Genomic DNA, 16,951 nt, shown 5'->3' on the forward strand with positions numbered 1-16,951 from the left:
TGAAACACCATTTCTTTATCTGACCATTTTTTAGGTTTTGCTTTTAAGCAATCTTATAAGGGAGACATGATTCTAGCTAGGGTGGGTTTAAAACTCTGATAACAAATGATGAGGCCATCAAACTCTTTCATTGCTTTAATGTTTCCTGGCCTTAGGAAGTCAGGAATGGTATTAGGCAAGACTCTTAAAACTTGTGCGAAGTCATCAGTCTGGCCGTCATAGAGGGGACGATGCTCCCCCTTTTTTATAGCATTATCCTTGATCTCACATTCGAACCTCAATCCTGATTCTTCAATGGAAGAAACCAAGGACCTTTAGTCGTTCTTCTTTCCTGATTCCTCAAATGTCGAGCTGTATATTCTGGCTTGGCAGGTTGTTGAAACGCTTGTTGTTTTTTGAGCGGTTTACGGAAGCCCTGGAGGAATGTGTCTCGCCGTCTTGTTTCTTCCTCACTTTTTATGTTTGTGTGGCAGTCACTGCTAAGGTTGGAATGAGTTCCTTCGATGCCTGGGTCCCTAGGGCAAGTGAACTTGGTTACATTTTTAGGAAATCCTCAAGGCAAATAGTAGGTACATTGGAAAATGCAGCAACTAAATCCGACTTTGTTTCTCGTTGTCATTCAGTTGCGTGAATTATTACCAGTTGTCAGAGGTACTCTGAGACGTATGTGGGGCTTTGATTATTGCAATTCCTATGCTGTCTAGTAATCTTTTGGTTCTGAGGGCTAGCGGCATATGTGATAACGTCTGTGTTATCAGGTTTAGCTAACTACTCGGCCATTTCTATGGAGATAGTCTTCAGGTAGGAACTTACTGTACTTTCTTTGATGGCTGCTTTTCCGGTCCCATACAGCAGGAGAACCCTACTGTCTACGGGACCTCCGTTGTCGTTTTACCTTGTTCGTTCAGAGTATTTATCGTTTCATATCGCATATTGTTCATTTGCTGTTAAATCGTCACTGTTGTAAGATTGTTTAAACAAGAAAGTCTTCAGTTTCCTCTTGAAAGCCTTAGTGTCTTCAATCATTCTAATGTTTCGCGGGAGCTTATTATATAGTCTCGGGGCCGCATATTTAAAGGCTCTAGAGCCTAAAGTAGACATGTATCTAGGCTCTGACGATGACATGGCCCTCTTTAACCTGAATATGGTTTCATCCCTGAAGAACAAGCGTCTGGGTTGTGTGTCGTGCGAGAAGACGATGGTGGCGATATCGTCAGGAGAGTTACCAGTGTCGGGAGGTCTTCGGTCACTCCACCGTCACCGATTTGCTGGTCATGATCGGTATAGAGTTGCTGACTAGTACGAACCAGTTTGGAACGTTCGTAGTTGGTCGGGACAGACTTGGTGTAAAATTTCAAAAGTTATGAACTTGTGATTGAAACCCACATTTCGAAACGGAAACAAACGCAAGAATACCAACCTAACCTAAGGTTCCCCACCTAACCTAACCTAGAAGCAGTATCCGTACCCCGGCTACGCCCCCCAGCTACCCCCCCCCCCCTTATAGGGTTTAAAGGTCGCTCATAAATGGCAGAGGCAAGGGACAGTGACATTGCCCTAGTAATCAGGACAATGCCCTAGAGACTGACCATATATTATATGATCAGCGCCCAAGCCTCCTCTCCACCCAAGCTAGGACCAGGGAGGGCCAGGCATTGGTTACTGATGACTCAGCAGATAGACCTATAGGCTCCCCCAAATCCCCCAACCTTAGCTCACAAGGATGGTAAGGTTGCAGACACTAATGGCACTAAAGAGTCTGAGCGGGACTCGAACCCCCGACTGGCAAACACCAGACAGAGACGTTACCAGTCAGGCCACAACAACCCTTAGACTGTCATTTCTTAAGTTTATCTTAAAACTAAGTCTCAATACTGCGTTACCTTGCCAAGAGTGACGCCGATTGGGAAGCAAACGCAAGGTCGAGACTTTACGTAACGGTTAGCTAAGGATATGGCAGTCTAAAGGGGCTTCACGGAGGCCTACCCAAGTAGGTAAGGATACGGGTCCTAGGTTAGGCCAAGTTAGGTGGGGAGCCTTAGGCTAGGTGGCATTCTTGTGTTTGTTTCCCTTTTTAAAAGTGGTACGGCGTTGGGAATTCATAACGCAATGCACGGAACACCAAGCGACACAAGACACTAGGGAAGGATGTGGATAAAGGTGGCACAAAGGAAACACGAGGGAACCGCGTGGTAACACAAAGGGTCGGAAGGGATGTGAGAGAGAGAGAGAGCGGCGAGATGTGAACAGCGCCGCGACCAGAATTATTATTATTATTACTATCCAAGTTACAACCCTAGTTGGAAAAGCAAGATGCTATAAGCCCAAGGGCTCCAACAGGGAAAAATAGCCCAGTGAGGAAAGGAAATAAGGAAATAAATAAATAAAGAGAACAAATTAACAATAAATCATTCTAAAATAAGTAACAACGTCAAAACAGACATGTCATATATAAACTATTAACAACATCAAAAACAAATATGTCATAAATAAACTATAAAAAGACTCATGTCCGCCTGGTCAACATAAAAACATTTGCTCCAACTTAGAACTTTTGAAGTTCTACTGACGATCGAGACCTAGGTCCATGCTCTCGCACACTGACCCGGGTCGCCTCAGGGCGAGTATCCATCCGCCACGGAGGCACCCACTAGAGAAAACGGAGATAGGGGAAACTATCCAAAAATCTGGTCGGTTGGGAGGAGAATCCCAGATACTCCTAAGAAAGTAGTTCGAGGTAAGTACTGTTAGGAAAAATACAAATTACTTAAAATTTGTGATTTTTTAGTTATAACTTTTGAGATTTTACACAAGGTCTGTCCCAAGCCACTACAAGGCTCCGATATTGGTTTTTGTCATAGACGTAAAGTCCAGTATTATTGTTTATGAAATGAAATAAAAAAGCTTAGAAGTTGTCTTGTGTTTGTTGTAAGACTCTGTTTTCATGAACAAAAAGAGCTTTAAAGTCATCTGTTTTCTGGATGTCCACGGGTAGTCGTATTTTGGTGGACGACATCTCGCTGCGAGCGCTTGCTAACGGCTCTTATAAACCAATTACTTCCTTTAATTTTTGCTATCACATAGTTGTTTGTTCTGGAGTGATCACGAACCATTCATTCTTTAAATAGAAGCTACTGTACATCAACTGGAATGGTATTCGAGTCATAGCCACTTCGAAGAAAGCAACTCTCGGAACGCATTCAGTACGAAAGCGGTACACTCTACTGTCTCGCAAAGTGATGGGACGCGTACTTTCAGATATCAGTCCCTCGGTCCTTCTTTTTATTTGAAGTTGTATTGTACCAGTTTGAGTCTTGTCCTCCCTTTGAAATATCTCCGGCAGCGATTGAGACGAGGTTCTTTTCTCATCGGCATTGCTATAAAAAAACTTTTTGTCTCATGCCCCAGTGTCACACTCTTGCTGGAACAGGATGGAATTGTTTCAAGAACGCTTTGTTTCCGGCTTCTTCGGATGGTCAAATGAGTGTGTGCATCATCTGACTAAGGGGTTCGAGTCCCATTGTGAATCGGCCGTTGCGCTGACGATCACCGCAAGCAATACAAAACTATAATCGTTTGGATCTTGGTTCTATGATGGCCGCTCAGAAGTTTTTTCATCCAACCCAGCTTCATAACAGGACAGAAAGTATCTCGTCTAAGGTAGCATTTATGACGTAAGTCTAGAATGAAGGATAGAACGACTGGTTCTTATTAATTTCTTCTCCCTTCTCTAAGGCTGCAGTAACCGAGAGGGAAATTCTCCTGACGGAGATCGCCTAAGACAAGCTTTCTCCCAGCTCTATGGGAATAAAGCGTAGATGTAAAATATCTCTCTCCCGAAAGCTAAACGTTACCATCGTTACGAGAGCCCGAAGGTTCAGCGTAACTTAAACCCGAAAGTTTCGAGCGGAGTCCCGAAGGACTCCTACAACACCTCCGCATAAGAGGTTTTTTCTCCCGTAGGAGAATGTCGCTCAAGAGAAGGCTCTCGCTCCACCCCTGAAGGAGAACCATAAGCATAACGGGGGACCGCCGATGCCCAGAGGCGGTCTTCTCTCGAGGACGAGAGATTTGTTCCCCCGAAGGTATAGCGTGCTTCGGAGAAAGCTCTGCCACCGCCCCTGGTGGATCAGCAAGCTCCTACAAGTTATTTCTCGCAAACAGTAACCTTTTATCATCCAGTAGTGAAATGCCAAGTAAAGGCTCCTCTGTCATCCTGTTAGGAGATGGAGGATGGACGAATATCTGCTCAAGCTATTTTCTACAATGTGATGCGATATTCCCGACAGCGTCTCCCCTCCACGGAAAGATGTTTTTGTGAACTAGTACAGGTTTCCCTCAAGCAAGTGCACTGTACTCTCTTGGGCCCTAATGTCTCCTACATCCCTATCATCTGTTGATTAAGAGGATATTGTTGGGGTAATCTTCCTCGTTCCCATTTGGATCTAGGAAGAATGACACTTTTAGGAAGAACCTTCCTGTTTCCCCACGCCCCTCTTCGGTCTGTCTCGCATGCCGTCTGGTGCGAAGCCCTTGCTGCGACCACGTCCTTACTTCCAGTAGGGTTCTTTCTCACTGGAAAATGCTGAATAGCTTTAGTCATATAATTCATCCTTTATATAGGCTACCCAAGGAAGACCGGTACTTTATACTCATTTAATATACGAGGTCTGTCACCCGGGTTCAACACACCTCAAAAAGACAAGCAATAACTACTGTTATAATGGAGTCGTGCCGATGGTTCTCCAGTTTGGCCCGTTAACCCTTTTACCCCCAAAGGACGTACTGGTACGTTTCACAAAACTCATCCCTTTACCCCCATGGACGTACCGGTACGTCCTTGCAAAAAAATGCTATAACATTTTTTTTTTTTTTTTATATTTTTTATAATTTTTTGAGAAACTTCAGGCATTTTTCAAGAGAATGAGACCAACCTGACTTCTCTCTGACGAAAATTAAGGCTGTTACAGCAATTTAAAAAAAAATATACTGCAAAATGTGCTTGAAAAACAAATAACCCCCTGGGGGTTAAGGGTTGGAAAGTTCCAAATAGCCTGGGGGTAAAAGGGTTAATATAAGAGGTCTATCACCCAGGTTCAACACATCTCAAAAAGACCAGCAATGGTTCTTCAGTTTGGCCCTTAAATGCCACATTTCCTTCGGGTCTAAGGTCATCGCTACCTGGTACTAGTGCTCGTTATATGTTGCCATCCGTAGGGCTGTTTTAGCCAGTATCTCATCGGTACTGTCACCATAATTACGTCTTTACGGCTGATAGATCTCAAGTACACCTTGCTTGAATTATTTGAAGCCATATGTCACGCTTCTTTTGTCTGGTAGAAGCCTCTATATTTCATTGGTTTTATTATAGTATCCTTTCGTGATCTCCACGATGCATTTTGGCCATAACAGTCTAAACTTGAATGATTAAAATGCGTAAATAAGGGTGGAAATCATTTGAAATATCTTGAATGTTCAACTTAAGCGAATCTGTTACACCATCCACTACTGCCATATGTCAAGGTAGTGTATACAGTATAGAAGATGTGCATTGCTCACAGTGTAATCATAACTGCTTAAGAGCAAAAAAATGCTATAAAAATTTTTTTTCTTCATATTTTTGATAATTTTTTGAGAAACTTCAGGCATTTTCCAAGAGAATGAGACCAACCTGACCTCTCTATGACAAAAATTAAGGCTGTTAGAGCAATTTAAAAAAAATATACTGCAAAGTGTGCTGGGAAAAAAATAACCCCCTGGGGGTTAAGGGTTGGAAATTTCCAAATAGCCTGGGGGTAAAAGGGTTAACAGTGAAGTCTTTCCAAACACTTGAAGGTATGAATGCCTTTTATAGCTTCAATAGAGACAACTTCACAGCGTTTATATTTCTTGCCATTTACAAAGCCCTTCCTATCTGCAGTGTGTCCGAACCAACATTGGTCCCATTCGGAGGCAAGATAGTATCTCTAATGGTCTAGATTTTAAGTAATTTTAGTTTTGTCATTCATCCAAATTGATGTTTCCGCTTTACGAAAGTGTCAGGGTCTAAGGAAATCGTTGGGAGTTTCATCTCATGCATGTAATACTTGGCCAACTGTGGTTTACACATTTGAGTGTATGAAAATCTACGCCAATTAATACGTGTTAAGGTCAAGGTCGAGAAATAAGCTTAGTTTATTTATGACATATTTGTTTTTGATGTTGTTAATAGTTTATATGTGACATGTCTGTTTTGACGTTGTTACTTTTTTAGAATGATTTATTGTTAATTTGTTCTCTTCATTTATTTATTTCCTTATTTCCTTTCCTCACTGGGCTATTTTTCCCTGTTGGAGCCCCTGGGCTTATAGCATCTTGCTTTTCCAACTAGGGTTGTAGCTGGGATAGTAATAATAATAATAATAATACCGAGTGCCCATGTAGTTGTCCTGTGACTGCAGTCAATCTGCAAAGAGTTGAGACTTACCAACGATTTGCGGCGTTGCCACGTCTCCCGTGAAAGAATACCTTGTCCACCAGATTATAACCCCTTTCTACTTACAGGAAATATGGCAACAGCTTCACTCTCCAAGAGACAATCCTTTGCAGATATGCGTCCCAAGAAAAGCGCTGACATCTTGCCGGAGTTGAGATGCTTGTGTGTTTCGCGTTTGAGACTTGTGACAATGTCCAAGCTTAGAGGATTCGGTTATGTTATTCTTAAGGAGCAATAGTTTCTACCTGGTTCCTCATAGTCATTTTAACGTTGTCCAAAGACCCTTGCGTTTCGGAACACTAGTCGAGAAGTTCCACCTGGCTGAAGTTTAAAGGTTCTGAATCTTGGCTTGAAATACTGGTCTCTTAACCCTTTTACCCCCAAAGGACGTACTGGTACGTTTCACAAAACTCATCCCTTTACCCCCATGGACGTACCGGTACGTCCTTGCAAAAAATTGCTATAAAATTTTTTTTTTCACATTTTTGATAATTTATTGAAAAAATTCATGCATTTTCCAAGAGAATGAGACCAACCTGACCTCTCTATGACAAAAATTAAGGCTGTTAGAGCGATTTAAAAAAAATATACTGCAAAATGTGCTGGGGAAAAAATAACCCCTTGGGGGTTAAGGTTTGCAAATTTCCAAAGAGCCTGGGGGTAAAAGGGTTAACAGCACTTATCTGGCTTTTTAATATACAGTCTGTTGGTAATAAGACTGTTCAAATTCGAGAATTTATAAACGAGAAATATTATACTAGCATTATCTGAAACATGGCTAAATAACTTGGGCAAGGCAAAGATCACTGAAATGACGCCCCCTCCCCACACATGCCTTCTTTCACATACCGAGAGAAGGTAGGTCTGGGGTTGGTGTCGGACTCTTTATTCATAGAAGTTACTCAAATCTCAAAACGTTGAAAAGAATTAGAGTTTAAATACTCTGAACGAACAAGGTAAAACGACAGTGGAGGTCCTGTAGAGAGTGGGGTTTCCTGTTGATCTGTCATTTCGATCGATTTTCACGGATTTTATTATGCATTCTCCAGCTTCTTTCGCTTCTGAGAAGTTGAGTATTGAATCTTTACAATATGTGTTTTTAGTTCCTGACTCACAGTGAAATTAGAGTCATTTATTGTGATTAGGAGCTAGCCCTGTTACCGGAGGCGCCGTTGGCGCTGCCGTTCGTTGGGCACGTGTTATTTAGTTAGTAGAACGACATTTCCGGTTTTAAAATAGCATTGATAAATTATTTATGAAGCTAATTAGGCATTTTTATATTTGTAAAGATATTTATATGCATAATTTTTTTTCCTTTTCCTGCGTCGATCGTATATGTCAGAGTTTCGGTGATATAGGTAACCGAGATCTCGCCTTGCCTAGGTAACCTAACGTATGCTTTTGATCACTTATTCAAAAGCTCACCAACGTTGTTATGTAGGCAACGTTTCCAACAGTTCTCTTTCACTAAACACGGCCTTACTTGCTTCAATATACATCGTTCAGACGTCTCCTTCGCTTCCCGTAAAGTGTACCAGAATTAATGAAGCCGATTGTAACTAAAATTTTGTATATCTTGCAGTGAAAGATGGAACTCATATAATTTTTTTTTCATATACTTGGAAAACAATTCTTTTTCATTGTATTTTGAATTAAAAAATCAATTGAATGATCTAATAGGTGAGAGAGAGAGAGAGATTTGTATGAACACTTCCGTAACTTACGTGGAAGATAACGCAGCACGTCAGTTTGATCTCGAATACAATCTTTTCTCCCCTCTGACTTGATCTCTTCGCATGGTCGGTCATGTCGCGATTAGTCACAGAATGAATCTTCTCTTGACCCTGACTACCTAGAACACTCCTGTGACCTTTTCCTTCGTCGTCACGGGAAATTCCAATGCACTCGTGCAGTTGGGAAAAGGAAGAGTGACCACTCGTAACAGCTGTCAGCGTTCTTACAAACACCGAGACACCCCTGTCGCCTCGCGAGCAATTGCCAGAAAGATTCTCCGCTGCCGGTTTACTGGCATACGTGCGATGCCGCAAAGGTAAATCCGAAGAGACCCAAGCACCTTTGGTAATCCTGTTTCTGTTTTATTATAATCAGTACTTTTGTTACGGTCAATTACCTCGTCGATTGTATTATTAGAATGTAACTCAACATTAGGAGTTTATGAAATCTATAAAAAACAAATAGAAAAGTTATTTCAAAGGCTATGACAGTTCTTTATAAAGATCGTTTTCCTATTTATACAGTAATACCACTGAATGCGATCAAGGCTTATGTCATTCCTAAGTTATTATCTATAAACTCAGGACCATGATCCATTTTCCCTCAGAGAGAGGTGCTAATAATGCTCTGCCCTTTTGAGCCCAACATGTCCTATTCAGGAAGGAGGGAGGTAAGAGGTAAGAAGTCCTCTTCTCCAAGAAGTCCCTTTTTCCCAGAAATCCCCTTCTCGAGGAAGTCCCTTTATCCCAGAAGTCCCCTTCGCCAAGAAGTACCTTTATCCCAGAAGTCCCCTTCTCCAGAAAGTCCCTTTATCCCAGAAGTTCCTTTCTCCAAGAAGTCCCTTTATCCCAGAAGTCCCTTTATCCCAGAAGTCCCTTTATCCTAGAAGTCCCCTTCTCCAAGAATCCCCCCTCTCCAGAAAGTCCCTTTATATCCCAGAAGTCCCCTTCTCCAAGAGGTCCCCTTCTCCAAGAATTCCCCCTCTCCAGAAAGTCCCTTTATCCCAGAAGTCCCCTTCTCCAGGGAGTCCCTTTATCCCAGAAGTCCCCTTCTCCAGAAAGTCCCCTTCTCCAGGGAGTCCCTTTTATCACAGACGTCCCTTCCTCAAAGAAGTCCCCTTCTCTAGCTCAGTCGGGATACCCGTCATGCCATGGGACAACTTGGCAGCAACATTAAGTAGAACTGTTGGTGGTAGAAATCCTACGGGACAGATGCCTCCTACCTTTAATAGATCTCTGTCCTCCCTTCACTTCCTGTCTGATGGCATTCCAGAGTCACCTGCTGAAATTGGCAGAAGATCTTTGTGGCTGAGGTGAAGAAGATGGAGGAGACGAATGCGCTCAAAGTCATTTGAGACGATTCTCCGGGTTTCAGCTGTCGACTTCATATTGTAGACGTCGACTGGGAGCTGGAAACCAGTTGGAGACCTCAGAGAGGAAGACATCATGCTTCTGGTGGGCCTGAAGTAAGAGGCTTTCCAAATACCTGCTCATCAGTACTTCTGCTTCGTCCTCAATGAAGTAGCGTACTAGTTCAAAGTCCCGTGCTTCCTACTATCCACGTCCCAAGTGCTCACACGAGAGTTCGGGCTGGTCTCGACTTGGGCCCCACTCTGTCTATGAGGTATCTTGATAACTGTCTGATCCTGGCCTCTGAGAGGCAGTTGCTTTAGGATCGAAACCTAATACCTATGACATCTTCATAAGCAGACTGTTGGGAGGTTATCAAGAAACGTCGCCTACCCTTCTTATACGGGACACATTACTCTGGCATTTCTCGGGAAAGTTTAACGAGCTGGATTCTGATACAAAGGGACTTCCTCCCTCCTACTAAAAATGGTGGTTTGTCTTTCAGGAACAAATGACAAATGTTTAAAGTAATTGTATTTTCCCTATACATTCGGGGTCTTTAAGTTACACTCCGCCTCAGGTCCCCCACAAGTCCTGGTGTCTAGTGGACTAACAAGTTTGTGGAGCTTTTCCGTCACCTATTAAAAACTCTAATGACCCTTTTAGCTTCTCTGAAGTTATAATCCTATCAAAAGATCTCAAGTTTATATAATTAGGAAAAGTACAAATTTAAAAATTTGTGATTTCTGGTCAGAAGCAAAGACATTCATCAAGTTTGCCTTCGTTTCTGACTTGTAAATCAGGTTGTGGGTGAGACTAGTAATATTAATAGGGAATTGTAACTATAAATCAGGTGGGAATTGTAACTATAAAGCAGGTTGTAAGCAAGATAAGTAATATTAATAGGAAATTGTAACTATGATTATAGATAGTAGAGAATCAAAATAATTTTAGAATACTGTAAACCAAGATTTTGATTATATTCTTTTCCTTACTGGGCTGCTTTCCCTGTTTTAGCCCTTGGGCTGTTACCATTCTGCTTTTATAATTAGGGTTGTAGCTTGGATATATATAATTTTCAGACCATGTTTAGTTCATTGAGATTTTAAGGGGCCCAGTATTTTGAGTGGGAATATTTTGAATTTATTGTACTATGTTCTTTATGTCCTAAACTATAGTAGTAATTAAAGTTATAATAACAATATTGTAGCCTAATAATTTGAATTTATTGTAGTTTAATAATACAGTATTCTATTTCCTAAACTTGATGATGACAAATTAAAGTAAAAATGAATCGAATTTGGTATATTTCACGTTTTGTCCGTAAGAAACCATTCGCTAAACCTCCCTGTTCCCTCCCTGCAGGCTAGAGTTGAGAATTCCCAAACTGGATAATGGCAGATTGAAGCCAATATGGCAAATTGAATTTGGAATATATTGTTTTTTCTGTAATAAACTGTTCGCTAAACCTCCCTGTTCCCTCCCCGCAGGCTAGAGTAGAGAATTCCTATACTGGATAATGGCAGATTGAAGCCAATATGGCAAATTGAATTTGGAATATATTGTTTTGTCCGTAAGGAACTGTTCGCTAAACCTCCCTGTTCCCGATAATGGCAGATTGAAGCCAATATGGCAAATTGAATTAGGAATATATTGTTTTGTCCGTAATAAACCGTTCGCTAAACCTCCTTCTTCCATCCCCGCAGGCTAGAGTCGAGAAGAGACTGCACCAACACAGAGGACTCCGACACCATGCTGGGCCTCATCTCGTCCGAGTACAACAAGTGGAAGGAGAAGTTCGCCTCGCAGGTCTCGATGCTGAGCCACTACGCCTCCATACACAACACCAACTGCTGCACTTGTCTCGGCATCAAGTGAGATCCTTCTCTCCCCGGAAGGGAGAGTCCCGCGGAGTCCCGTTCCTTACGTAGATTCCATTCGTGCGGATTGTTTTACGCGGTTCCGAAGAGAGTCCTCGGCTTATAAACGCTTGGAGATACTGACCTAAATCAAACTGAAGATGAGATAAGATAGGATATAGAAACACTAATAAAATATATTATTTAATACCGTAAGCAAAACAATATTTATAATAACCCGATATATATTTCGTACGAAGCCCGACTATTTATCGACTATTGTAGCTCGAAATTGTAATCATGGACTTAGGTTAGGTCTCCACTAGGACAAAATCTGAACGGAATTCAACTTACGGAAAACTTGGAACCAATTAAGTTGAGGACTTTCTGTGATAGGTTTCAAATGCTAAAGTCGGCAACTAGTCCCTATTCATATTAAAAATATCTTACTTACTGTATTAAATTGTATAATGTTTTATTAAACTATCTCACTACGAACTCTTTATACATCTGAGATTTAATTATTTCGGTTTGGTTCGTTTTTGTATCTCCGACGTTTGTAAGCCGAGGGCCTTCTTGTTTATTGTCATTCCATGTTTTAGTTTTGCTAGTAGAGACTCTCTCTCTCTCTCTCTCTCTCTCTCTCTCTCTTGTAAGTAGTGGATGTTTGTCTTTTAATTTGTCCACTCTCTCTCTCTCTCTCTCTCTCTCTCTCTCTCAGTTTGTCATATATATATTCAATCTGATTTTTTTCTTTTTTGTTTATGTTGGTTCTCTCTCTCTCTCTCTCTCTCTCTCTCTCTCTCTCATATATATATATTCATTCTGATTTTTTTTCTTTTTTGTTTATGTTGGTTGTCTCTCTCTCTCTCTCTCTCTCTCTCTCTCTCTCTGTTTGTCATATGTTCAATCTATGATTTCTTTTCTCCTTCATTTATGTTAGTTCTCTCTCTCTCTCTCTCTCTCTCTCTCTCTCTCTCTCTGAGTTTGTCATATATATATTCAGTCTGATTCTTTTTCTCTTCATTTGTTAGTTCTCTCTCTCTCTCTCTCTCTCTCTCTCTCTCAGTTTGTCATATATATATTCAATCTATGATTATTTTTTCTTTATGTTAGTTCTCTCTCTCTCTCTCTCTCTCTCTCTCTCTCTCTCAGTTTGTCATATACAGTATATTCAATCTATGATTTTTTTTTCTTCGTTTATGTTAGCTCTCTCTCTCTCTCTCTCTCTCTCTCTCTCTCTCTCAGTTTGTCATATATATATATTCAATCTGATTTTTTTTCTTCGTTCATGTTCTGTTTCTCTCTTATTTCAATTTCTTCTTTTCTTCTATTTGTTCAATCCTCTATTTATTGTTTTTCTTCCTCCTTGTGTTCTTCCAATTTTATGTTTCTTCCTTTTCAATTTCTTCTTTCCATCTCTTTCTTCTCTCATGTTTATGTCAATTCTATTCCTCCTTTATTTCAATTTCTTCTCTTCTGTTATTTCAATCCCCTATTTCTTGTTCATATTTGCCTCTTTCGTAAAAATATCCTTCCCGAGGAAAGTCCGAAACTAATTTAAAATTGGATTTCCAATCTCCAATCAAATGCTTGATATCTTTCACCACTCTACAACTTCTCCTCACAATCACATTCAAGACTTAATCTTTCACCGTTCTTTGTAACTTTTCCTCGCTATCATTACCAAGTATTAAAGTTATCAAATGAGATCTTGTTAAACTTTATTGCATGTGAAAAAGGATGTTCTTTCCCCAGTGAGCTTCAGGATCTAGATTTTTCGGGAGTTTTCAATCTAATGTCTAAAATCTTTCACCATTCTTAGCAGCTTTTCCTCACTATCATTAACAAGAATTAAAGTAATGAAATCTTGTCAAATTTGTAGCATATGAAACAAGTTCTTTCCCCAGTAAGCTTCAGGATCTAGATGTTACTTAGGGAGCTCCAGCTCACCCCCCGCACATAACTCAACGCCCGTTCGTCTTTCAGGAAGAAGAAATACATTCCTGCCGGTACGGGGAAGCGAGGAAGACCAAGGAAGTATCCGCCGCCTGTAGGCTGTGAGTACTACCGGAGTTCTTCTGGTGGGTTGGCGGAAGGAAGCCGTGAGTTTGGAGTAGAGTCTTTTTTTATTTTTTGTTAATTTCCAGTTTTGAAGAAACAAATTCTCAAAAAAGTTCTCTCACAGTTTTGGTTGTTTTTGGTGCATGTGCGGAGGCTGCCGATGGCGCGGCATCCGCGTTGGCTAGGCTTGCGTGTGTCACGGACGGGGTGTCAGAAGCGAAGGTCGGTCTCTCATATGGATTTAGGAGCTTTAGGGTATAGAAGCAATAAGATAGATCGGCAGAAAGTCCCCTATGTTGGAATACGTTTTCCAATTTTGTGTTTTTGGAATATCATAGACCAAAATCAAATATTTATTTTCTTCTCAACTACATACACAAATTTAATTGCATATAGGTACTGCAGTAGGCTAGTCAGGGCACCAAACACCCATGGAGATACTACCGCTAGAGAGTTATTAGGTCCTTTGACTTGCCAGACAGTACTATATTGGCTCCTTCTCTGGTTATGGCTCATTTTTCCCTTGCTCACACATACACCGAATAGTCTGGGCTATTTTTTTATATCTTCTCCTATCCTCATACACCTGATAACAATTGAGATTACCAAACAATTCTTCATTTAAGGGGTTAACTACTGCACTATAATTGTTCAGTGGCTACTTTCCTCTTGGTAAGGGTAGAAGAGAGACTCTAGCTATGGTAAGCAGCCTTCTAGTAGGAGGACACTCCAAAATCAAACCATTGTTTTCTAGTCTTGGGCAGTGCCATAGTATTGGTACCATGGTCTTCCACAGTCTTGGGTTAGAGTTCTCTTGCTTGAGGGTACACTCAGGCATACTATCTGTTTCCTTGTTTCCTTTCCTCACGGGGATATTTCTCTTGTTGGAGCCTTTGGGCCTATAGCATCCTTACTTTTCCAACTAGGGTTTTTGCTTACCTAGTATATATGTATAGTTCTTCCGTAGGTGACTCAGTTCCCTTATAGGGGACATTTTTGTTTGTAATTGTAAATCGGGACGAGAAATCAGTCGATGCAGCTAGCCAGGAAAGGGTTCAGTAATGAGGCAAGTTAATAAAAGCTGGAGATTTTAACATAGATTGTCTGTACGTTTAATTGGAAATCTATTAGAAAATTAAACAGATTGTAGAATTAATAGAAAATCTATTGGAAAACTAAACAGATTGTTGGTGAAATTCATGGGAACTCTATCAGAAATTTAATTAGATTGTTGAATTAATAGAAAATCTATGGAAAACTAAACAGATTGTTGGTGAAAGTCATGGGACATATCAGAAATTTAGTTAGATTGTTGAATTAATAGAAAATCTATTGGAAAACTAAAAACATAGATTGTTGGTACAAATAAAGTTTAAACTATTAGAAAATTATACATGAATTATAGGTATAATTAATGGGAAATGAATCGAAAAATTTTGGAAAGTAAAGGTAGATTGTTGATCCGTTTGATAGAGTAATTGAAGTCCATTTAATTAAAACTGAGCTTATGAAGACTTGGTATCCTACCAATATCTAGAATAAATTCCTGTCTCATTCATGTTAACCCTTTTACCCCCAAAGGACGTACTGGTACGTTTCACAAAAGCCATCCCTTTACCCCTATGGACGTACCGGTACGTCCTTGCAAAGAAATGCTATAAAAATTCAGGCATTTTCCAAGAGAATGAGACCAACCTGACCTCTCTATGACAAAAATTAAGGCTGTTAGAGCAATTTAAAAAAAATATACTGCAAAATGTGCTGGGAAAAAAATAACCCCTTGGGGTTTAAGGGTTGGAAATTTCCAAAGAGCCTGGGGGTAAAAGGGTTAAGGGGCAAACCACGCTGAGTAGTAGTTGAACTTAAAGGGAAAAAACTATGCTGAGTACTAGTTAAACTTAAGAGGCAAACCAGCCTATCGTCGACGATCTAACCTCTGAGGATCGAGTTCGTAGTAGGGCGGTCTGACACCTCCGTTTCTTGACATAACAAGTGGAGCCACTTTTAAATAAGTCTTCTTAAGTGTTTGGGTTTAAAGATTGCTCATTGACTAAAGAAATTGGCTGTTCATGAAGTGTTTTTTTAGTTGTCGAACCAAAGGTTCGTCGCACCCTCAAAACTCACAGTTTATGTACGTATGTTTGTGGAAATGTTCAGAGATCTCTCTCAAGTTCAAAGGTGACAGGGAGGAACAGTAATGTAATTCTGACCTTTGAGGGTCATTTGAATAAACGGTTCTGTAAGTTGCTATATCAGTCCGTACTGGGAGTTCATAGACACACAAAAACCCCATTGGTATTCTCAACTATTTCAATAATGTTAATATGTTGGGTCTCGCAGATCCGATCCAACTGTGCTTAAATCCAGAAGTCCAACGCCTGAATTTCATTATGATTTGTATATTCACGATGACGGGTCAAGGACTGTACCTCCCTCGTAGCTGTTTGAACTCGCTGAGAAAGAGAGAAAGAGAGAAAGAGAAATCGTGTTAATAGGATGATTTAGTAGTCGCTCCAAAGCATCCATAGTGTAGAACAGCTCACTCTAATGCTTATGCTTGCAAAATAACCAGCAAATTTCCCCCATCTAATAGCTAGCTCCAATGCTTCTGCCTGCAAAATAACCAGCAAATTTCCCCCCATCTAATAGCTAGCTCCAATGCTTCTGCCTGCAAAATAACCAGCAAATTTCCCCCATCTAATAGCTAGCTCCAATGCTTCTGCCTGCAAAATAACCAGCAAATTTCCCCCATCTGATAGCTAGCTCTAATGCTTCTGCCTGCAAAATAGCCTGCAAATTTCCCCCATCTAATAGCTAGCTCCAATGCTTCTGCCTGCAAAATAACCTGCAAATTTCCCCCATCTAATAGCTAGCTCCAATGCTTCTGCCTGCAAAATAACCTGCAAATTTCCCTCCTCTAATAGCTAGCTCCAATGCTTCTGCCTGCAAAATAACCTGCAAATTTCCCCCATCTAATAGCTAGCTCCAATGCTTTTGCCTGCAAAATAACCTGCAAATTTCCCCCATCTAATAGCTAGCTCCAATGCTTCTGCCTGCAAAATAACCTGCAAATTTCCCCCATCTAATAGCTAGCTCCAATGCTTCTACCTGCAAAATAACCTGCAAATTTCCCCCATCTAATAGCTAGCTCCAATGCTTTTGCCTGCAAAATAACCTGCAAATTTCCCCCATCTAATAGCTAGCTCCAATGCTTTTGCCTGCAAAATAACCTGCAAATTTCCCCCATCTAATAGCTAGCTCCAATGCTTCTGCCTGCAAAATAACCTGCAAATTTCCCCCATCTAATAGCTAGCTCCAATGCTTCTGCCTGCAAAATACCCTGCAAATTTCCCCCATCTAATAGCTAGCTCCAATGCTTCTGCCTGCAAAATAACCTGCAAATTTCCCCCATCTAATAGCTAGCTCCAATGCTTCTGCCTGCAAAATAACCTGCAAATTTCCCCCATCTA

General features: G+C 40.7%; 1 protein-coding gene across 3 annotated transcripts in view; it reads left to right on the forward strand.

Moving 5' to 3' along the window:
• Nucleotides 1–16,951, forward strand: part of LOC137633417 (uncharacterized) — a 45,455-nt gene that overhangs the window by 15,033 nt on the left and 13,471 nt on the right. Inside the window, exons 2-3 of one of the 3 annotated variants that reach the window (XM_068365638.1) lie at nucleotides 11,265–11,432; nucleotides 13,407–13,522. In XM_068365638.1, the coding sequence (XP_068221739.1) occupies nucleotides 11,265–11,432; nucleotides 13,407–13,522 (284 nt within the window). The remainder of the gene's footprint in view (nucleotides 1–11,264; nucleotides 11,433–13,406; nucleotides 13,523–16,951) is intronic. The other 2 variants (XM_068365639.1, XM_068365641.1) reach the window with 2 other exon arrangements.

Source organism: Palaemon carinicauda, chromosome 43, assembly GCF_036898095.1.
Source record: "Palaemon carinicauda isolate YSFRI2023 chromosome 43, ASM3689809v2, whole genome shotgun sequence".
NCBI lineage: Eukaryota > Metazoa > Arthropoda > Malacostraca > Decapoda > Palaemonidae > Palaemon > Palaemon carinicauda.